The sequence below is a fragment of the Symphalangus syndactylus genome, chromosome 3 (assembly GCF_028878055.3).
Source record: "Symphalangus syndactylus isolate Jambi chromosome 3, NHGRI_mSymSyn1-v2.1_pri, whole genome shotgun sequence".
Taxonomy (NCBI): domain Eukaryota; kingdom Metazoa; phylum Chordata; class Mammalia; order Primates; family Hylobatidae; genus Symphalangus; species Symphalangus syndactylus.
In genome coordinates, this window is record NC_072425.2 from 45,852,310 (window position 1) to 45,875,922 (window position 23,613).

General features: G+C 46.9%; 1 protein-coding gene across 2 annotated transcripts in view; it reads right to left on the reverse strand.

Moving 5' to 3' along the window:
* The window catches only part of COL15A1 (collagen type XV alpha 1 chain), a 133,769-nt gene that overhangs the window by 62,709 nt on the left and 47,447 nt on the right, over window positions 1-23,613 (reverse strand). For both annotated transcript variants that reach the window (XM_055271692.2, XM_055271691.1), the window contains 5 exons: window positions 22,784-22,864; window positions 15,208-15,355; window positions 11,340-11,452; window positions 8,712-8,846; window positions 7,251-7,403 (listed from right to left, as the gene is read on the reverse strand). In XM_055271692.2, coding sequence (XP_055127667.1) covers window positions 7,251-7,403; window positions 8,712-8,846; window positions 11,340-11,452; window positions 15,208-15,355; window positions 22,784-22,864 — 630 coding nt within the window. The remainder of the gene's footprint in view (window positions 1-7,250; window positions 7,404-8,711; window positions 8,847-11,339; window positions 11,453-15,207; window positions 15,356-22,783; window positions 22,865-23,613) is intronic.

Here is a 23,613-nt window from a genome sequence, read left to right on the forward strand (position 1 = left end):
TATGTGTGTGTTTATGTGTACATACACATATTTTGTTGTGTTTTTCGCTACAAGGTATGACATTAGCTTAAAGAGTACTCATAAATTAAATAATAAACCCAAATACTTTTCAAGTTCACATGACTTAAGTAAAGTCTTTAATAAGCTAGCTTTAAAATTACTAGTAAAGCAATATTAGAAATGTCTTAAGAATTGCCAGCATACATTTTTGTTTGCATTTATTGACCAAGCAATTTCATACTTATCCCTGCCAAATACTGTAGGTTGTCAAAATTTGGCATAAGGGTTACAAAACTATAAACTCAGCCCAAAACAGGATAACCTTTGCTTGTGTACTGTCTGATAAATAAGACAAGAACATTAGTTTAATGAAAATAGCTAAATCTTGATTTAGCAAAATAACCATATATTTAATCTTAAGGTTCTACTTAGGTAAACACCTGAAATTCACAGGCTATAAAATGGTTGGCAGGGAAATAACTTTAAATAATGACTATTGCAGTTTTCATAAATACAGTAAACTAGGTACAGTATTAAAAATAATTGGGTAAATGTAATAGGATAAATACTTATAGACAAATGTGTCATAATTTAGAATCTAAAGTTAAGTTAAATGATAAATATTTCATTAGTTGGGTATTTTCCAATTAAAAAATATATTGTAAGAAAACATTCTTTCTAAAAAATGTGTTTTTTTAAAAAGGTGAATAATTTTTGTCTCATTCAAAGCTTATTTAAAGGTTATGTATAAAACAAGGTGAAGGGAATCAGGAAATGAGAGAGATGTAAAGAAAGTTATAGAAATAAAGAGGTAATTTTGGTAAGAAAGCTTAAAGAAAAATAATTTTATACAAGAAAGGATCTTTTATGGTAAATTTTGTCCTAGAATAAAATGACTGTTTTTTTTTTAAGAAAGAGAGATGCTCAGGAAAACTAGAAGGTCCAAGCATGTCAGAAATGGTCTGTTTACATAATAATAATAAGACTGATGAAAAAAAACTTTCATATGAGCAAGTTGTCTACAATTAAAGGGAAATTATTTAAAATGGTCTTTCCAGAGATTGGGTTTTGATTTTAAAAAAAACCACTTATGCACTAAAGAATTGGTTTGAACTACAAAATTTTCTTAAGGTATTGCTTTACTCTTAATAAATTACAAGGCATCATAATTTTTTTTACACAAAGTTTGACTTTCATTGCATCTTGCTCTTTTCTGTTTTCTCTTGCCTTTTAAAAGGCCTGAAATAATAACTAATCTTCAACTCATTTTCAGCTCCCGTAAGATTTTTTTTTCCCTCTGGTTCTAAATGTTGTGGCCTGACGCTGAAAAAATGTTTCATCTTAGAGATCTAAAAGGAATATTTTCTTCCAACACAATATTCCCCATAGAGAACAGCAGTCACACTGCAGAAGGTCTTTTCTTTTGCCTTTGGGTAACTGGCCTAATAAACAGATCTTACACTTTATCTAAATAATTCCTATGTCATTATTACTAAGTTTTAGTTTGCTTAGAAAAGACTCAGATTAACAAAAAGAATATTTTTTTAATTAAGGTTATTACATCCATATAACTTTCCGTGAAGGGAGCCAAAGGCCCATGGGACATGACCAACTCAGCATTCCACTGGAGGCTATATGATCGAATGGCAAACTGTTTATCATGAATGCAGGATGTGAGCAAACTCACAAGTGTTCCTGCCGACAGAAGGTTTGCTGGAGGCAATCACTCCCTGGTGCCAAGGTTATCTACTGCGACATCTAGAGCCTGTTGTTTGAGGAATGCAGTCTTGCAAGCCCACTCTGGACTGAGCAGCTGACCCCTTCTTCCACTCCCCTTCTCACTGTCTCTTTTGCCTAATAAATATGGAGGGCTGTGTAAAGCTCAGGGCCCTTGTCCACTACAGGCAAGTTTCCCCTGACCCCTTCTTCCAAATATACTCTTTTGTCTCTTGTCTTTTATTCCCACATTTGCCCCCATTTGTTCAGTCCACCAGGGATCATGGCAGGTTACATAGTGGCGCCCGGAACAGTGACAGAATCAGGTGCTCTACATTTCTGTATGTTCTTTTAAAGTACTTGTGCCATTAAGTTACAGGGCTTTGATTCCTGGGTCTAAGAAGGACACCAAGTCCTGCTAAATCTTAAACACTGACAGCAGTTAAAGCCTCACCTACAGATCCTGTAGAAGATGTCAACCAAAATAAACTGTGTTCGTGAGACATAGGGCCAAAAATTAAAGTTATTCAACTCCTAAAGGTCCAAAGACTATTGCGGAAGAGGTGAGCACATGAGATTATAAGGGCAGATTTTGAGAGGTAAAATAAGTTTAGTTTCTCTATAAATTAACCATTAATGTCAAAGGCATGCTGATGCAAGACCAGCATATTGGCCCCTTGGTCAGATTAACAAGGTTTTCTTGGAGCATTAACCCACTCCTTAATAAAGGTTATAAAGGTTATAAAAAGGCTTATGGAAATTATATCTTATGGTCAAGATGATTAAAATCTTATAGATTGTTTTAAAAATTTTGAAAAACAAATTTAATTGGCCTCCTGTTGTTTTTATTAGGGCTAATTGAGAAATCAATCTCCTCAATCAAAGAATAAATATTTTTGCCTTTTTTTTTGAAATCTTTGAGGTATCACTTTGGCTAAATGAATGACTTATTTTACAATGACCTGTGATCCTATTTTGTGATATCAAGCGTTTTATACTTTTTATATTTGACAAACTTTCCAAAGTCAAATTCTAACTTAGGTCCCATTAATTTTTTGATTTTCAGAACCAAGAAAACTTTTCTTCTGAGCTATTATTCCCCTGAAGTCCAAAAGAGACATATTTGGCTTATTTGATATAATAAAATCATACAGGAAGTATTTTCAAATATGAAACAGTGTTTAACCTTCTTTGGATTATATTTACATAAATGTATTATTAGTATGTGCTCAGAATTGTATGAAATTCCTGTGATTCTGATATGTTTTAGCATATTTTATCAGTAGTAATTATTATGTAAAATTGCTGTATGCCACATAAGTAACCAAGTTTCCTTGTCAATTGTGTCTTTAACTATGACTGTTTTAACACTTTTGTCATCTACAGTTGTTTTGCTTTTATCCCTTTCAAAAGGTGGTTTTATAATCGGCACAGGACTCTGACAGGTGCTCTTCAATGCAAGTTTTGAAGATTGTAATGCTAGAATAGAGAAAAAACTTCCAAGTCTCCCATGAAGAGCTGAAATGTTCATGAATAACATGCAGAACAGGAGTTAACTGTGGACTTTTAGAAGACTGAAAATCCTTTTATAACTTTTTGCTTAAAACATTGCTGATCCCTTTTTTGTTTGTTTATCAGAGCCAAGAAAACTTTTCTTTTGAGCTATTTACAGCTTTTAACAATTGAGTAGCCAGGTGCAGTGGCTCATGTCTGTAATCCCAGCATCCCAGAACTTTGGGAGGCTGAGGCAGGTGGATCATCTGAGGTCAGGAGTTTGAGACCAGCCTGACCAACATGGTGAAACCCCATCTCTACTAAAAATACAAAAATTAGCCAGGGGTGGTGGCACATGTCTGTAATCCCAGCTACTTGGGAGGCTGAGCCATGAGAATCGCTTGAACCCAGGAGGCGGAGGTTGCAGTGAGCCTAGATCATGCCACTGCACTCCAGCCTGGGAGACAAGAGAGAAATTCAGCCTCAAAAAAAAAAATGAGTAAAATATACTCATATAAACAAAATTTGGAGCATATTTCTACCTGATCTCTCCAAAAATTTGGTAATTAGTTGTGAGTATTCTTAACTTACAATATAGTTATTTGTGCAAGTGCAATAACAATCTGTTTTCTTTTGTAACAGAGCACAACTGGAGACACTAGTTATTTTACCAGGCTTTTGACTGGAATGGTATACTATCAGATACAGACTCCTTTAAGGAACTAAAGTTGATTTATAGAGCCAATAAAAGCCCCTTGGGAAAGCTGGCCTCATACCGTGTCTACACAATCTCTGTACAGGTTCCTGACCTATGGTAAGTAAAGAATGTCACTTTCTGACAGGTCCAGGAGCCCCAAGTTTTCTTGAGACCTCAAGGTGAGGCCTTCACCCAAGTAATACAGGTATTTGCAGGCATGGGCTGTCCTTAAGGCATTACAGTCAAATCTGAGATTCTTTATGGAATAAAGTTCCAGCAAAGTCAATTAAAAAAAAAAGAGGAGCCTATATGGCAAATAACTATTCTTGCTGCCTTTACGCAAATACTCAGGCCAAGTATAATAAGACTAAAACTTAATTTGCAAAAGAAATTGTCCTATGATTTTTCTTTAGTGAAAATGGGACTGGAAAGAGAAAATTATGTTTTAAAATAAACTACAGAACACCTGTTGCTAGATTTTGGTCTTGCCTAATGTTTTTCAATTTTTATTATTTTCTACAGTTTGGACTGAATTCTAAAATTTGTACTGGCTACAAGTCTCCAAAATAATGTTTTCAATTTTTTTTTCTTCTTTTCCATTTTTTCCCCATTTTTGAAATCACTAAAATTAAGCCATGCTTTCTTAAAGCCCTGCGAACTGAAGCAAGACAACTTAAACTTCAGAGGAAAATAACAGCAACCTATTTACATAATAAGCCACTTTCATACCTGCCTACTGATGTATGGACTTCAGAGTAATATGACCTATATCAATTTTCCAGGATTGTTCTTCTTTTTTTATTTGTTGTTTTTCTCCCTTCCTTCCCCTATTTTCTCTTGTAGGGCATGAGACTTCACAGCCTGCTAAAAATGAACTTTCCTAATAACATGGGACCTACCTGTCTAGGAATAAACCCTCCTAGCCATGAGAAATCAACTAAACCTGAGACTAAAGACTCATTTGCTTTAAAATGCTTTATCTGAAAGATTTTAAAAAGGGGGAAATGTGAAAGGAAAATAAATATCGGGACCCCAAAATCACTAAGCCAAAGGGAAAAATAAAAACGGAAATTGCTTAGGGCAAAACTACCTCCCATTCTATTCCTTTAAAAGATACCTACTAAGATAAGAAAGGTACATACCTTCCTCACAATTTGTCCTTAAGGAAATTCCTTACAGACAAAGGACAGACAGAACTCAAAGTCATCCCTCTGCTCACTGAGATAAATGTATATCTGATTGTTCCCTTTGGAAAGGCTAATCAGAATCTTGAAAGAATGCAAGCGTTTGTCTCTTATCTACCTAAGACATGGAAGCCCCCTCCCCACTTTGAGTTGTCCTGCTTTTCTGGACCGAACCAATGTACACCTTACATATATTGATTGATGTCTCATGTCTCCCTAAAATGCATAAAACCAAGCTGTGCCCCATCCACCTTGGGCACATGTTGTCAGGACCTCCTGAGGCTGCATCACGGGTGCATCCTTAACCCTGGCAAAATAAACTTCCAAAATTGACTGAGACTTGTTTCAAATACTCTTTGCTTTACAGCTTATACACCTCCAGTAACTAGGATCTCACCACCTCTACAGACAGCCCCTCTATTTTCAGACAACCCTGCTGGTCAAATTCTAGTTTCTATTAAGCTGGGACTTCGTAGAACCTGATCCCTGGCTTTCCCACTCTGTCATAAGTGCCTAGACATTAAAGAAAGGGGAGGACAGGGAAAGGGAGGGGAGGCGGAGAAGAAGAGGAGGAGAAAGGAAACGGCAACTGGAAGAGGAAGAAGAAGGAGAAGGAGATGGCCACTTTGTTCACTGAAAGAATCCATATAACTGCACAGTGGCCTGAGGCACCATCAGTGCATGGCCCCCACCTCCACTACCCCCACACTGCAAGGTATCCCAGCATAGATGCTAAAAGGCTGAAGGCTGCCTGACCAGCACAGACAGACCAGGGGCACAAGTGTGTGCAATGACATCAAAGGCCAGCGTTGTTGATCTGTGATGTCCTGATGACCCCAGCCATTCACTCACTCAGCAGATACTCATTCAGTGCCTATCACTGGTCAGGAATGAAGTATGTCAATGAACAAAATACTGTATCTGTAATCTCTGCTCTAGCAGAGCTTACATTCTGGTAGGGAGCCAGACATGAACTATTTGCCAAGTTTATTATCAACTACAATGATGATGAGGCCTTCTGAGGACAAGAATGAGGAGATTTCACAGTCTGGAATGACATCTTCTTGAGGAAGTGGTGTTTGAACTGAACTCTAAAGGATAAGCTAGAATTAAAAGGAGGAGAGAAGAGAGAAAGGTTCTCAGCAGAGAGAAGAGGGTATGAGGCAAGAGGAAGAGAGGCATGATGGAGAAAGTAGAAGGTCAGTGTGGCTGAAGTGCTGCTGAGAAGCAGAGAGGAGGCGCCCAAGAGGTGGTCAGCAAGGCTAGGTAGGCCAGACCCTGCAAGGGCTCTCAGGCCAGGTACGGGAGCTGGGTCTGCAGAGAAGGGCGATGGGAAGCTTCCAAGAAGTGGGGCTGAAAGACTAGAGACACGCTGTGAGAGGATGGAGGACACCAGACAGGGCCCTTAGCAATTGCCTGGGCTGTGGACACGGTGGCTCAGTATAGGGGCCAGCATTGGAGGAGGACAGAGCCGGCTGATTCATGATGTGTTTGGGCAGAAAAATCAACAAGACCTGATGCTTGATGGGATGTAGGACTTAAGGAAGAGAGAAGAAAATTCTAGATTAGGCGACTGGAGGATGATGGTCCCATTCATTTGAGGTGGGAACATAGGAGGAGTGGAAAGGAGGAGTTCAGGTTTGAATCAGCTGAGCTGGAAGAACTTGAGGGCACCCATAGTAGAGACAGCACAGGGACAGACTGGTCAAGTGCCTTGGGATGATGTGCCCTGCCTTCAGGAGCTGGACAGTGTCTGTGCGCTGCAAGAGGAGGGGGCTGGGAAGGCTTGGCCATGCCCTCTGACCCCTGCTGGGGCCTGGCGCCTGCAGCCTGACCCCCACCGCCCTCCAGGAGCCCGCCACTCCTCCATTCTGGCTCCCGCCCACTGTGGGTGGAGGCAGCAGGGTCCTGCACGCAGCCTTGGGACACACCCCACCTCTCCAACTCACCCATCCCCAGGGCCCAGCTGCCCACTGACCTCCAGGGGCTTCACCACACTCACCCAGGCCTTGGCAAACTCCACCCCCGAGTGAGTATTTGGTCAGAGATCCCCGTGCCTCAGGCTCCCATGGGTTTGCTGAGCAGGAGCCCCACACTCTGAGAAGGCCAGGAGCTGCTCCCAGCATGACCTCGACCTCTGGGCACTGTACGATCCTTACCACAGTGGCCTCTTCCCCGAGGCTCTGGGTGGACATGGAGAGGTCCAGCTCCCCGGGGGCCACACCACTGGCCTCCACTTCCCCAGGCGTGCTGGCAAGTGCCTCGGCCTCCCCTGCTGCTGTTGCTGCTAAACCCTCTTCATTATCTGGACCCTGAATAGAAAGTCAACAGGAACCATGTCAGTGCCCCATGATGCTGATCCACCACACTGTGGTGAGGAACAGAAGGCCAGGGCCCCTCAAAGCACCTGCACACCAAGACCTCACTTCACATGGAAACCCACAGTGAGACATCAGACAGAAATACAAAAGCCTGGTTCCTCACACCACCCATGCTGCGAGACCACCCCAGCATCCCACCCGTGTGGTGTGCCATCAGCCACTCCCTGCCAACCCCAAGGGGCATGTGCTCACCAATAGCCCTTCCAAGCTGTGTCCCCTAATCAGAGAGTGCAGCTTCTACTGGTGCTAAAGTCACTGTGTTGAAACAAAAGTCTAGGTCCTCAGACTCCACAGCTTTCTTGTTGAAGCAGTAGTCTACCCTCGTGGACCACTCCCTGTTCCACTGTCTCCCTAGCCCAGTGCCATGTGGCTTCCACCGCTCCGACAGCCCTGAAGCTGCTCTCCTCAAGGCCACTCACCATGAATGGACAAATTCAATGGATGTTTCTCACTCCTTTGCTCACTGGGACTTCTGGGAGGATCTGACATTGTTGGCCATCCCAGGGCAGGCTGGCACCACCACTCACCCAAACTCCAACACAGTCCCCAAGCCTGGCCTCTTTCTCCGAGTTTGCTTCCCCACCCTTTCTCCTCTCAGTAGTCAGGGTGATCTTTCTGGAATTCTAATCTGGCTACATCCATTCCTTGTTTCTTACCCTTCAGTGACTCCCCACTTCTGCTGAATCTTCTCTGTGTCCTTAGAGCCTCTCCAGCCACTTCTCCCCGACCCCTGGCTCAGGCTTAACCCCGCAGGTATGCTGCCCTTCTTCAGGCTCCAGGCCTTTGCTCCTGCCAGCCCACCTTGCTGAAACACCTGTCTCACCCCCTCTGCTAGGCAACTTCTACTTACCCTCTCAGGCCCACCTTCAGCATCCTTTCCCCAGGAAAGCTCTGTGCCCCCGAGTCAGGGTTCTAGGCCCCTTTTTCAGTGCTCCCAGGGCATTCTGTGCTTCACCTATCACTGACCACAGCCCCTCTCACCACTCTGTCTTCAGGAATCAGGTCTATCCTATTTACTATCCATCCCTGAAACCAGGCCTAGTGTCCAGCACAGTGTAGGGCTCTGCACACCACCACTGAATGGGTCAACGCTATTTAGTGCTTACTCTGACAGACTGGCCCCATGACACTGTCACTGTGTTTCGCAGACAGATAGGGAAAGCCAGTGACCACTCCCACCCAACACAACCCCCAACCCCAGACACAGGTGAAGGGGAGCTTGCACTCTGAGCTACTTACTGGAGTCACCCCTTCCTCTGGGTTCTCGGTGGACGTAGAGAGGGTCGGTCCCCCGGTGGGCACACTGCTGGCCTCTGCTTCTCCAGCAGTGCCAATGGGCACCTCGGCCAGCCCTGCTGCTGTCGCTGCTAAATTCTGAAAACAAAGGCATCACCAAGAGACCATGTCTCTGGGCTCCCATCAACATGCCTGTGGCTGGAGAGAACAGACTGCCTAGCCTTCTCCAGCCACCTGCATTTCTGTAGCTTCTTTCTCTCAAGGACTTTCACATCTATGGTTTCATAAATCCAGGGATGGGAAAGACTGCCCAGGCACCTATGTCTGGTGTTTGATTCCTAGTGTCGGTTTGCACCTCCAGTAACATGGAAATCACTGCTTCTGTGTCAGCCTGGTCTAGCTCTAGATACTTCTACTGAGACCCATCGCCTCCCTGTGACCTCCCCATGTACCCATCCAGAAGGCATTAGACAATGTCTTTGCCCATGAAGGTGCTTCAGAAATGTGTAGGCAGCACCTCTGTCCTCCTCAGCTTTCTCTAGGCTGGGAGACAGAGACATTCCTGCTTCTTCTCTCTCCCTGTGACTCAGTTTCCTTTGGGAATGCACAGGCAGATTCCCTGAAGGTTTCATAGCAATGGGAGAAATGGAAAGAGAGACCAGCTTTGGGGCTGGTGACAGCAAACTATGTTCTATCTTCATTTCCCAAAGTTTGCTTATTTATTTATTGCAAAAATATGGTTCTTTCGGTTACAAAAAACACCAGGCTAATCAAAGTTAAAAAGATTTCCTTGCTGCAGGATTTCTCAGAATCTATAAAAAGAGGAATGTAGAGTGCAGCATTTCCCAAAGTCATTTGACCACAGAGCCCCTTTTTCATAAAACATATTAAATCCTTGCAGAATTACTGTCCCAAAAAACAGTTAAGAGGAAAGCTGAGGTCCCAGGATGTTAAAATGAGACTCTTTCTGACAGCATCAGCTAAAGCCCCAAAGGGCAAGTGCAATTTCACAGGCATCAGGTAATCTCCCCATGCTAAGACAAGGAAATGGCACCCGTTCTACCAGCTCCTGGCCATCTCCTACCTCCAGACTATGTAAGAAACCACACAGGACTCATATTGGGGTTGAGTGCCTGGAGAGCAAGAATTCCTTTGGAAAGAATTTTCAGTGTACCGCGGCTCTTCTCCTCCCCTCTCCTCATGCTAAACCATTTGGTGAGCTGGGTATGTATTTCCTGGAATTTGGGAGGCTCAGGGACTGGTGTCTGATTTTCTCCAGGGAGACAAAAGGTGAAAAGAGGGAGCCCTTTAGATTCAGAGTTGGGAGAGAAGGACAAAGGAAGAGCGGGGAAGGGGAGAGGAGAGGAGGGGGAGGTGAGGGAGAAAGAGAAGAGGAGGGAAGTGGGAAGAGGAGGGGAGAGGAGAAAAGGGGAGGGGAGAGGAGAGGAAGGGAGAGAATAAAAGGGGAGAGGAGGGAAGGAGGAGGTGAGAGGGAAAGGGGAGAGGAGGGGAGGGGGATGGAGAAGGGAGGGGTATTTGTCCTGCAGTTGTTTTGCTGGAGATAGACAAGATAAAATCTCTCTAAAGGGAGCTGGCTGAAATGGGCTGTACTCAAAGGGCCATGCAGAAGATCCGGGCACCCTGTATGGGGTGGAAGCCCGGGCAGAAGTTACAAGGCCAACTATGGAACTTTGATCCTAGATCCCCTGCAGGAAGACCTCCCAGGAACCACAAAAGCCCCCATAAGAGAGAGTTCCAACCATCAGGCATCTTCCACACCAAAAGCCCAGATCATAATTTGACCAGCCAAGTACAACTGTGCCCATTTCTTCAGGTGGGTCAGCCCCTGCAGATGTTAAAAATAGCTCTAGAGGATGGGGAGATCATGAGGATAAGGAGGAGAAAGAAGTAAGAAAATAGAGAGGAAACCCCTAACCATGCTTCCCTTTCCTGGCAGGTTCCTAGTCTACAGCAGGCCTGAGTATGGAAGGGGGGAAACTGTGTTTGTAATTTTGTTGAATTTTTTATATTACGCTGGGCTTGACTTTTAAATATCTGTGAAAATTGACTGTTACCAGATAGTGACTGAGAAAGCTATAAGAACTGTCTTAAGTTTTCATCCCAGGAGAAGGGAAGGAATGAGCTGGCATTGTGGGTTTTCAGCAGGGGCCATTTTGAGAAAACTAGTTATGCTTTAATTTTGCACCCTAGGGAGCCCAGTATTTCAAAAACTGGCTTCGCAGATGTAAAAGCCAATTACCAAACAGTAGCATGAACGCACCTGCAGTTAATCTGATTCTGTCTTGAAGGGGACCCAAAGGGCTGATAAAGCTATGTGTCTTCACAACTGAGCAGGAGGGCAGGGGTGCGTTGCTGAGGCCTGGACACTCCTCACAGGCAAGTGTGAGGACAAACTTGCACTGCATATCCCCCACCAGTCCTGTGCATCCCTGGAGAGCCTCTGTGGCCCTGGCACTCTGACCTCCTCTGTCCCATGAGGACAGAAGCAATCTTGATGCTGTTCAACCAAAACCCTTGTGGTTCTCTCTGGTGCTCAATAAAATCATCAAGTTTGAAATAAGCAAACAAGCCTACTACTGACTAATCAAATGCAATTTACCATCTACTCACCTTTTCTTCAGCGATGTCAAGGAAGGCCCCAGCCCCTGAGCCGCTGTCAGTAATGGGGTCACCATCCACAGAATGAACCCCCTCCAGTGTGTCATTCAGGATCTCACCAGACCCTACAGGAAGCAGGCATTCTGCTATCAATAACTACATTTTGTAGTCTTGGAAAAGAATGAGGTATCTCTTCACCAACTAACTTGGAAAGATGTTCAGATACCATGACACAGGGTCAAGAGGAGGGAAAAAAAACAAGTTGCAGAACAACATACATGGCAAGGCATGTGTGGTTTCCATTCCAGACTCTGGCACCACCTGCAGGCAAGTCGCTCAACCTCTGCCTCAAGTTCCTTATCTAGAAATGGGGAATTACAATAATTCCTACCTCACAGGGTTGTTTTGAGTACTATGTGTCACAAGGACTAAGTAAGTTAATGCAAATAAAGCATTGAGGACAGCCCCTGGCATACAGTAAGCAATTCATAAATATTCATTGTTGATATGTTTTACGTGTGTAAAATAGAAAAAAAAAGTATGAGTATAGATGTCTTATCATTATTATATATATAACATATTCATGTTATGTAATAATGATTACTATATGACATACATAATATATACATATATATGTATATGTATATATATGTGCTTATATATTTATATACTTGGCTAAACCACAGTGTTTAGTACTGATATTTTCCAGAAGATAGGAGTATAAGAAGAGGAAACTATTATTTTTCTGGTTTATACAACCGAGCATTAATTTAATTGTTCCCACATGCATATATTTCTTTTGCAATTTAAAAAGCAGCCTGGAATCCCAGCACTTTGGGAGGCCTAGGTGGGCAGATCACTTGAGGTCAGGAGTTCGAGACCAGCCTGGCAAACATGGTGAAAGCCCATCTCTACTAAAAATACAAAAATTAGCCAGGTGTGATAGCACATGCCTGTAACCCCAGCTACTTGGGAGGCCAAGGCAGGAAAATCACTTGAACCCAGGAGGCAGAGGCTGCAGTGGGCAGAGGTTGCAGTGAGCTGAGATTGCACCACTGCACTCCAGCCTGGGTGACAGAGTGAGATTCCATCTCCAAAAAAAAAAAAAAGGAAATGGAGTTTTGAAACAAAGAAAAGTTATTCATTGGCTGGGCATGGTGGCTCATGCCCGTAATCCAGTATTTTGGGAGACTGAGGCAGGAGGATCATTTGAACTCAGGAGTTCAAGACCAGCCTTGGCAACATAGTGAGACCCCATCTCTACTAAAAATAAAAAAAAATCAGCCAGGCATTGTGGCATGTGGCTGTAGACCCAGCTGCTCAGGAGCCTAAGGAGGGAGCTCCTGTCTGGAAGGTCAAGGCTGCAGTGAGCCATGATTGCGCCACTGCACTCCAGCCTGGGTGACAGAGCAAGACCCTGTCTAAAAAAAAAGAAGAAGAAGAAGAAGAAGAAGCAGTTGCACTACCATGACTGCACGCCTGTTACGGCTGGGCCCATGCCAAGATTGTCCCATGAACTCCCTCCGGCAACCCTCCTGCTGGCCCACCTGTCCTGCCCACCGGGACCCCTCCTACCACCTTCTTCCCGGTGGGCAGATCCTGGGTGGGAATCCCACTATCACCCCATGACAGGCGTGTCCTGCTGGATCCACACATTAATACCTCAGTATTATTAACCCTGGGAATGAGACTGAGGCTGGGAAGGCCCCTGAAGCCAGGTCAGCCTGTCCCCGGGCCAGGCCCTTCCCAAACAGGCTGTGCTCACCATGGTCACAATTACCAGGAAGAGGTGCCAAATCCTCCAAAGGACTCTGGCACCCCCCACCCACCCCCACCCACTCACGTCCCATCCTGTGGTGGAAGAGTGGCCAGCACGGGTCGAGCACGCTCGTCCTCCCTGCTCTGACCACCAGGGCGTGCCGTGCAAGCAGCCGATTGCAGGGCCTCCAAGGCCTGACCCGTGGGACGAAGGAAGTGGGGTGGCCCCTTCCACAGGGCAAGATGATGTCAGGGAAGCTCCGAATGCAAATATTAGGGGCTTTGCTTAGCCAGGGCTTTCTCCCACCATCCGGGCTGTCTACACATCAAGAAGAAAAGGACACTTTGGCTAGCTCCGTTGCTTTCAACTGACCTTTTTTCTGCTAGATAAGGAGTGTGGCTGATCCCGGGAACAGGCGAGCTACGTTGGGATCAGAGCCCAGTCCCCACGTGGACCTCATCTCCTCAGTCTAGGAAAGCCCTCGCCCCAGCCCCTTCGCCTTAACCCCTTGCTCAGAGATCCTAATTCCACCCCTGAGAAAAGCATTCGCAATTCAGAAGCCACTTGCACAACTACGGCCAGATTCAGCCCTCTCATCCACCCAGCAGCGGGGATTGTTCATGCTCCCAGAGGACGGCTAAGGAATCTGAAGCTTGGAAACTGATCAGCAACTTGCCCCAGGCCGACAGCAAATAGGGGGCTAGGCAGGGCCTCCTTCCAAGCTGTCTGACTCTCCCCAGCGGGCAGTATTTCCACAGCAACACCCTGCCTCCTTGGCTCTGTCATGACGTTATTAAATTATCCTACAAATTTTTCTCTCCAGTTCTCTGTATCTTCTCTGACCCACAGAGTCCCCAAATTTAGTTGTTAAAATAACACTCATTAACTGATGGCAGAAGCAAAAAGAATAGTGATACATATTATTGTAGAAGACTTGTATTAATAAAATACAGAAGTACAATAAAGAAAGTAAAAACCATCCATAATCCTACCACTCAGAGATAACTGCTTATAACATTTTGATGAATATTACGTCTAATATGTGATGTATCTAATACACACACATCGCTCTACATAGCTATATGTAAATAGACATAAATAACATATATTCAAAACTAGGGACATAGACACATAATTTTGGAATTTGCTTTTTTTGGTGGAATATACCACGAGCATGTCCCTGGGTCATTAAATCTTCTGTATCACCAATATCAGGGCTGTATATATGAGTGAAATAGAATTTGGCCAACCAATCCCTACTGTGGGCAGTTTGGGTTATTTTTGTTCCTAAGAACAGTGCTGCCAGGAATGATCTCGTACTTACATCTTCAGTCTGAAGTGACGGCCCCTCTGAGAAATGACAGAAACCACAAGCCATCTCAGGGCTTGGGCATATGCCAAGCTAGTGCCTGGGGGATAGTGTTTGATGCCTGGGCTTTTACCAGTGCTTCTCTGCACAGGTAGGGGGACAAGAGGCAGGGGCCAGAGCCCTGGATGGGCAGCCAGGGGACCAGCTCTTCTCCTAGGGACTGCTGCTGCCTTACTGGGTAACCAGCCCCTCTCTGGCCATCAGTTTCTCACTTGTGCCACACAGGAGTTTAGCTGATCCTCTGAGAGTTGGGGAGTTTGTGACAAAAGTCAGAAAGGGTGGGGACTCTGGACTTAGCTCTTCCAAGTGTTGGTTTTTCCACCTATAAAATAGTGGCCAGTGCTACTGAGTAGGCGATATGCTGTCGGTGTTGGAGACAAAATATCCAAACACTTGGCACACCATAGGTATTCAACAAACAGCAAGGATTATTACAAACTTTTCTGTTAAACCCCAGAAGGGATAGAGTCTGGGAGTTAGAAGCTCCAGATCTGGGGGTTAGAAGCTCTGCTATCTGAGATCAAATGCCAGCTCTGCCATTCACAAGCTGTTTGCTCCTGCCTGGGTTACTTAACTTCTCTGTGGCTCAATTTCCTCATCTTGTCTGTAAAATGAGGGTGGTTCTCACCCTTTCTTAAAGGGTTGAGGGGAAGGTTAAATGAGATTCTGTATGTTACATACATGGCCCCGGCTGGACACATGGTAATCACCCAATAAAAGGCCACTACGTAGGCATATGCATCCGGACTTGCCTTGTTCGGGGCTGCTGTGCTGGATGATGCTCATGTTGGTGGTTTCCGGGGTCCCCTCAGGTACAGGTTCACCAGAAAGTTCCATGTCCTCAAAGGGCGAGGATGGAGTTGGAGGTGTGTTTATGGGTTCAACTTTTGCTTCTTTGGGCTGAAGGGAGGAAAAATGAGATGCAAAATGATTTACTTGGCAGTAAAGCAGAAGAAATGATGGTGAATATCATTGGAGAAAATAATATATCCACAAGATGCTGAATAAACCAAGGGGAAAGCTTGGCCTCGCTTGGTGTCTACCTGGGCAATGGCTGCACCTCCCAGGGCCTGAAAGAGGTGCCTACTAGAGGTCATTAGATTCTGTTCAGTTGACAGTGAGACTATTCATCTCAGCCAAAGCTCTCTGAGCACAGGGACCACATTTCTGTGATTCCCAAATCCCAGGTCAGCCAGAGGAGGTGCCCAGTAAAGATCTGTTAGAGGAGGGAATGATTGAATGAATTAGTGAACAAATGAATGAACCAGGCTGCACTCAATAAACTGCATATAAATTCAATGCCAGATATGAAAACACCTATGAAAATGAAAGATGGGTATGGTTCCTTCTGAGGAAACTTCAGCATCTATATAGCTTTCCCAAAGCCAGTCAGTGTCTTAACCAACATTACCAACTAGAGAAAAACAAACAAACAAAAACCCAACAGAAAAACAGAGCGCTTCAGTGATCTAGGCAGAAATCCCGGCATGGGCTCCAAAAGTCACAACATCACCCCTGGACCCAAGCAGCAGCTCGCAGGACCCAGTGCTTGTCAGCATTCAGATAGCCTTATCACTTTCTAAGCTCAAGAGGCTGGGGGTGCATGGAAGAATCCTGCGGATCAGTGTTGAACTCGTGGTATGAACAAGAAACCAATCTTTGTTTTGTAAGGCACTAAGATTTTTAAGGTTAATTTGTTACTGCAGCATCACTTACCTTTCCTGACTAATAACAGAAGGTTATTTCCTTAATTCAGAATCTAGTAAATCAGTAAGTTTCTGGTCCATGGAACAAGGAGGATTCTTGGAAGCCCCATAATTTAGAATTTAATAGTTCAGTTTTTACAGTCAGACCTGGATCAAATCCCAGCTCTCCACTTATAAGCTCAGTTATGTTGGGCAAGTCATGGAGCTTCACTGAACCTCAGCTTCCTCCTCTGTAAAAATGAGGACAATAAAGAACTACTTGAAGGCAGGAAATAGAAAATGCATGGAAGGGCTAAGCACACCTTTATGTTTAGTACATAAATATTCCATATTCATTATTGAAAACACTGTAAGGGCAGATGAGCAAAAAGAGAAATCACCTTGAGTCCTAACACCCAGAGACAATCACCATGGATTCTATTGTACTGTAAAATCTTCAGGGTGGAGGTGGGAGGAAAGGCTTTAAGGAGTTGGGCCTTGGAGAATGAGCAGGGTTTCAGAACATAGGGGTGGAGGGTTGATGAAAGTCAGGGCCTGGCAACTTGAGCTTGGTAAGAGCCCAGGGCTTGAGCAGGGAAGCACTGGAACAGAGCCCAGGGAGGCAGGCAGAGGGAGGGGCTGGTTCTATGCGGAGAAGAATGGGCTTGAACCCAAGGGCCACAGGCAGCCACTGGGGAGCATCGGGTGAGGGAGTGGTGGGGGCAGCTGTGTGTTTCAGAGAGTCCTCGCTGGTGGCAGTGTGATCATTGACTAGATCACACTGAGGAGCTGAGGGTTATGCCAGGTGACTGGGGAGTGGTACTAAAGAAGTCCACAAGGCAGGAACCAGGGCAGCAGTGGGAGCAGAGAGCAGGCACCTCCCCAGGGGAGGTTGTGAACAAGACCAGGTGGGATGTCTCCATTCGACCCAGATGGATGCTCATCTAGCAGGATAGATAAAGACCCCTGCCCAGGAGGTTCCTCTCCTCTCCCTGTGAGGGATCAAGGCAGAAGCCACTCCATCACTGGTTCAGGAACCAATGCTCAAGCCCCTGAATGCTCATCTCTAGTCTGGAGTGAGGCTGCTGGTGGCTGGTAGCAAAGGTGCTCTATAAGGCATTTGGACTTTGGGATGAGGCGGGCAGGGCAGGTGAGGGTTCAGGAAACATAGGAAGACAACGAGATGGGGGCTGAGCTCTGTAACTCAGGGTGGCTGAAGTTGGGATCCATCCCATCAGCCAAAAACTTCTTTTGTCAAACTCCCAACAAGGCATCCCAACCCCCCTGCAACGACAGGGCATGGTTCTGCTGAGTTGACCCTCAGGAGTGAGGGTAAGGGGACCTGCCTCAAATAGGTGGCTTTGGTTTTCAGAGATCAACATGAATGGGGATCCAGTGTAGCCTGTGACAAAATAGGAATCTCAAGTCTGAAGACTTGTTATTAAAAGTGTTGCAATTTGCTGAGCCCAGGCTCACGTCCACACAATCAGATTTACTCATTCTGCACATATTTCCAGAGGCCCTACTGTGTGCCAGGTCCTTGGCTGAGCCCTGGGGACACAGAAATGAATAAGACAGTGTGTCTGTCCTCAAGCTGTCAGGAGATGGAGGATCCCCAGACCTAGTCCAGATGCAACAAACCACGATTCGGTGTGATGCATGGGATGGCGGGAGTGAGAGCCAAGCGCGAGGAGGGGGCTTAGCTAAATAATGGCCTCCAAGGAGGGGATGTGGACTGGATCCTGAAGGCTAAGTAGGAACTTGCCAGGCAGAAATGGGAGCTGGGAGGGGCCCTCCAGGCAAACAGAACCGCAGGAAGTAAGGCGCCATGGAGTGGAGAAAGTGCTCGGTCTGTCCAGAGAACTGTGAGCATCTGGGTGTGTTTGGGAAAGAGGCCCTGGCTGAGGACCAGAATCACCTGCAGAGCTTTTTGTCAATACAGATTCTAGGATCTTTCACTCCAGATCTACTGAAGCTGAACATCCAGGTCTATAGCCCAGGCAAGAATCTGCTTTTAAAGACCAATCCCTACCCCACAGTGCCTCCCCAACCCCCCATGCCACCCCCACCACCAACACACACTTACACACAAATGACCCTGATGCACAGCCAGGGCTGAGACCACAGGGATGTTAATTCCAACAGCATAGAACTTTCTGAAAATGGAAAGAATTGGATAGCAAGGACCCCGATCCTAAATGGGGAAGAGGGCAAGGAGGGAGAGGAGACTTTGTAGTCCCTGACCACTCAGAAAGTCTGCAATTCAGTTCACTGGCGATGGCTCATGTCTCAAAGGGTGGCAGGCTGGAAAGGCTGAGGATGGGGAAGTGAGATTCATTCCAAGAAAGAAGTCAGACAGACAAGGGGTGGGGGGGACTGTCTGAGCTGAAGAGGGAAATTCCCCGTCCTAGAGGGTGGCTGCCGGAAAATGCCATAAAGCCCTTCCAGGAGATGTTAAAAGGGGGAAGTCCCCAGCTCAGGGGTGGCATGACTGAGTGCACTCTGGACCCTGAGCTGGAGACCTGGCTCTGCCACCTCCATGCTGGGTGCCTCCAGTAACCATCTCCACGGCCTCAGTGCCCTCCTATGTAGAACAGACCCCAAACACCTCCCTGCAAATGAGACTAAAGGAAATGGAAGCATGTGGAAGAGCGTGAACTGTGGCGCAGACAGACGAGTGCACAGGGAAGGCATTCTGATGATCAGGAACAGACAGGTTAAGGTCAGGACTGCCAGGCTTCGAGGCACAGCCCAGGGCAATCCCCTTAATAACTGAAGGCAGCCACAGGAGTTTGGCATGCCTGTCAGCCCAAGCCACCGGCCAACCAGGAGGCCCCAAGAGGAACGAGGCATCTGTACTATGCCCGGTGCTGAGTCCAGCACTGAGCTGCTCTCTGACACATCACATCACCTCCCTTAATCCTCACAACAAACCCATTGGTCAACAGTAGTAACAACAGGCACTGTCCAAGCATTTTGCACAGGGCAATTCGTCTAATTTTCACACTAACCCTATGAGGCAGGTCTGCTCTATTGTAACCAAGGGGGAAACTGAACCTTGGAGAGCTTAAGTCACTTGCTCAAGGTCAAGAGCTAGTAAGTGGCAGAGCTGGGATTCACGCTTGGTGGAACTCTGATTTGCACCAGTTCCCATAAAACCACTGAGAAAAGTGGGGCTGGGGAAGCATGGAAAGAAAGTGTTTGAGGTTCCCCAGAGGCCACCAAGTTCATCAAATCACCAACAAATTTTTCTTTTGCACTTTTCCAGATAGTCTGGGGATTGATTTCATAGCCCCCTTGGCTGACACGTGCCCCACATCTGCCCCGGTGCCTGCAGTGCCATGGTCCTGGGGAGGGTCCGAGCCTGGGGAGTGAGTGGGGCCTGGCTTGAGTCCTGACTTCACTACCCTGTGACCCTGGAAGAGGCACCCCACCTCCTGGGCATTCATTTCTGAATCTGCACAATGGGGCTGATGCCACCTACCTTGCAGGGTGGCAAGAAACAAAAGTGAAATCATGTATACGATAGCGAGAGGTGACAACATGCTGGCAGCCCTCGATTGCCCTCAGTGCCTCCTCAGCCTCGGCGTCCACTCTGGCCACACTTGAGGAGCCCTTCAGCCCACCACTGCACTTTTGGAGCCCCTCTCTGGGTTGGCAGAGGCTGAAGCCGGCTCCCTCTGCTTGTGGGGAGGTATGGAGAGAGAGGTGTGGGCAGGAACCAGGGCTGCATGCCGCGCTCATGGGCCAGTGAGAGTTCCAGGTGGGCATGGGCTCCGCGGGCCCCTGCACTCGAAGCGGCCAGCTGGCGCCGCCAACCCTGGGCAGTGAGGGGCTTAGCACCCAGGCCAGCAGCTCTGGAGGGGGTGCCGGGTCCCCCAGCACTGCCGACCGGCTGGCACCACTCTCGAATTCTCACTGGGCCTCAGCTACCTCCCCGCAGGGTTGGGCTCAGGACCTGCAGCCTGCCATGTCCGAGCCCTGCCCCCCCGCAGTGGGCTTCCACGTGGCCCAAGACTCCCTGATGGGCACTGCCCCCTGCTTTGCCGCGGCTGTTCCCATCGACCATCCAAGGGCTGAGGAGACGGTGTGGGACTGGTGGGCAGCTCTGCCTGCGGCCCTGGTGTGGGATCCACTAGGCAAAGCCAGCTGGGCTCCTGAGTTGGGTGGGGACTTGGAGAACCTTTACGTCTAGCTAAAAGGATTGTAAACACACCAATCAGCACCCTGTGTTTAGCTCAAGGTTTGTAAATGCACCAATCAGTACTGTATGTCTAGCTCAAGGTTTGTAAATGCACTAATCAGTGCTCTGTGTCTAGCTAATCTAGTGGGGACTTGGAGAACTTTTATGTCTAGCTAGAGGACTGTAAATGCACCAATCAGCACTCTGTATCTAGCTCAAGGTTTGTAAACGCACCAATCAGTGCTCTGTGTCTAGCTAATCTAGTGGAGACTTGGAGAACGTTTATATCTAGCTAGAGGATTGTAAATGCACCAATCAGCACTCTGTGTCTAGCTCAGGGATTGTAAATGCACCAATCAGCACCCTGTCAAAACGGACCAATCAGCTTTCTGTAAAACAGACCAATCAGCTCTCTGTAAAGTGGACCAATTAGCTCTCTGTAAAATGGGCCAATCAGCAGAATGTGGGTGGGGTCAGGTAAGGGAATAAAAGCAGGCTGCCTGAGCCAACGGCGGCAACCCTAGGCGGTGCTCTTCCAACCGTGGAAATTTTGTTCTTTCACTCTTTGCAGTAAATATTGCTGTTACTCACTCTTTGGGTTTACACTGCTTTTATGAGCTGTAACACTCATGGAGAGGGTCTGCAGCTTCACTCCTGAGGGCAGCAAGACCACGAACCCACTGGGAGGAACAAACAACAACAGACGCACTGCCTTAAGAGTTGTTAACACGCACCGCGAAGGTCAGCAGCTTCACTCTTGAAACCAGCGAGACGAGGAACCGACAAGAAGGGACAATCTCCTAACACCAGAAAGAATAAACTCTGGACACACTACCTTTAAGAACTGTAACACCGCGAGGGTCTGTAGCTTCATTCTTGAAGTTGGTGAGACCAAGAACTCACCAATTCCAGACACAATAGCACCAGGTACACAGTGGTATCAAGAAATGCCAGTTCTCTTCCTTTTCCTTTTACTTCTCTGTCTCTGTCCACAGCTGCGCAGCTGCGGTGCCCCCTCCCAAGCTGCTCTGCCCTACTCCTCTCCCCTGTGATCATTTCAGGCTCAAACTCCACACCCTCTTCCTGTCTTCTCTGCCACCTTGGGCTGTTGACACCTCTGCCTGAGTTAGCTTCGCTGTGAATTGTGAGCTGGTGCACAGGGCAGCATCAGATGTGAAGGCCACTCTGTGCCCTGCTGCCCCAGGTTGGGATATGCCGCTGGGATGGCCAAGGGCTGATGGGCACACAGGATAGCCACACCACCCAAAGCCGTTGCCCTCCCCAATCTCCAGCTAGGCAGGCAACTTGGACCCTTAACTTCATTCATTCCAACTGGCCAAGAGTTGGCCGCCATCCTAGGGATGGACTTTTGCAATACCACTCAGGCTATGACCCCATGGATGGGCATCAGGAGACTCATGCTATTACCCCAGTCCTGTCCGTACACCCTTTAGTCAGTGTCTTCCCCTCTCTGGGCCTTGGTTTGCTCAGTTTGTACACAAAGGGCAGTTTTCTGTACACCTCTGTACAGAAAGAGATGTACAGGACTTTTAGGTCCTTCCAGTGCTAACAGTCTAGTTCTATTCTGCTGTATCCACAGCTGGGCTGCATCCACAGCCCTGCTGCACGAGGTCTGTAATCTCCAGCCACTGCCTTATTTCCATCTCCCTGATTTCTTCTATTAGAGATAAATTTACAAAGTAGCCCGACCAGGCAAGGAGACGGCTGAAGCGCTGCTGTATTTAGTGACTCTGCTGCTGCTTGCTGTTTTCATTCAAAACGGGCTCCTGGGTGTCCCCACAGTCTGACTCAGTGCTTTCAAAACCACTTCCATGTCTCAGCCACAGGGTGCATTCCCAGGAGGGAGGAGGTCCAGGCCACTGGAAGTTAGGATTGCCTTTCCCATGCGTCAGAAGTGAGCTCCCTGGAGGACTCTGTGACTCACAAGACTGGGGTCCTGACTGTGCTTTCACAGCTGGAGCACTGAGAAAATGTAACAAGAGCCATCATCGTTCAGGGCTGTTTCCCTCGTGCCAAATGCTGGGCTGAGGCTTGTCCCTGCACTTCATCATCTAACCCTGGAAACAACCCTATGAGATAGGGCTATTAGAATCACCATTCTTGGAAGAGGAGTTGAGGTTCAGAATGGTTAAGTTACCTAAGGTCACAGGCTTTTTACCCAAGGCTCCAAAGCAGTAGAGCACAGCGTTTGCCCTTGACAGCCCTCTGATGGCCACACACACACAGGGTGGCACTGAGGGAGCTGGTGTTGTGGTTCACCATGGGATTTTGCAAAGTGCCCATTGGCCGTTACTTTCCTGACCTCCCCAGATGAGTCAACGATTAAGCTCACAGGTCTGAAAACAAAGAGGTCAGACCCAGGACTCTGGGCCCCCTCTAGTAATTCTCAGCGTGCTAAAAGCTGAGCAAGATCACGTGGCACAGCATCTCAGTACTCACCGAGGGTTGAGTGTAGGTGACGGCTTCTAAGATCTCAGCTACTCCGTCTGCCTCCTGCAGCCCACTGGTCTCTCCAGATGCCTGTGTGGAGACAAACTGTGCCACACACTGGGCAGAGTGGGCAGGGCCCATAGGAGTTGGACGACTGGGAAGGTCACAGAAACTGACAAACTGACTCTCCTACAGAGGAACTGTGTGTGTGTGTGTGTGTGTGTGTATCAGAGACAGAGTGGGGTTAAGGAGACAGCGTGTGTGCAGTGTGCATGGTTGGTTATTTGTTTTATTTATTTATTTTTTTGAGACAGGGTTTCTCTTACTCTGTCACCCAGGCTGGAGTGCAGTGGTGTGATCTTGGCTCACTGCAAACTCTGCCTCCTGGGTTCAAACGATTCTCCTGCCTCAGCCTCACGAGTAACTGGGATTACAGGCACACGCCACCACGCCAGACTAATTTTTGTATTTTTTGTAGAGACGTGGTTTCACCATGTTGGCCAGGCTGGTCTCCAACTCCTGACCGCAAGTGATCCACCCACCTCAGCCTCCGAAAGTGCTGGGATTACAGGCATGAGCTACTGCGCCCAGCCTGGTTGTTCATTTTATTTCTTTCCACATTTTATTGCTCTAACAGAATACACAATGATTTCTCACTCTCTCTAACATATCGACTTTCATTCTATCCAGATACCCACCACTCTCCCAACCTTTGTGAGGCTGTCATTGGAATCTTGCGCTGGGAACCATTACAGCCGAAGCATGACTTCCTGGCATTACCTCATCTTTCTAATTAGCCTCCTAAAGGCAGACAAGGAGCCCGAGTGCTGTGATTTTGT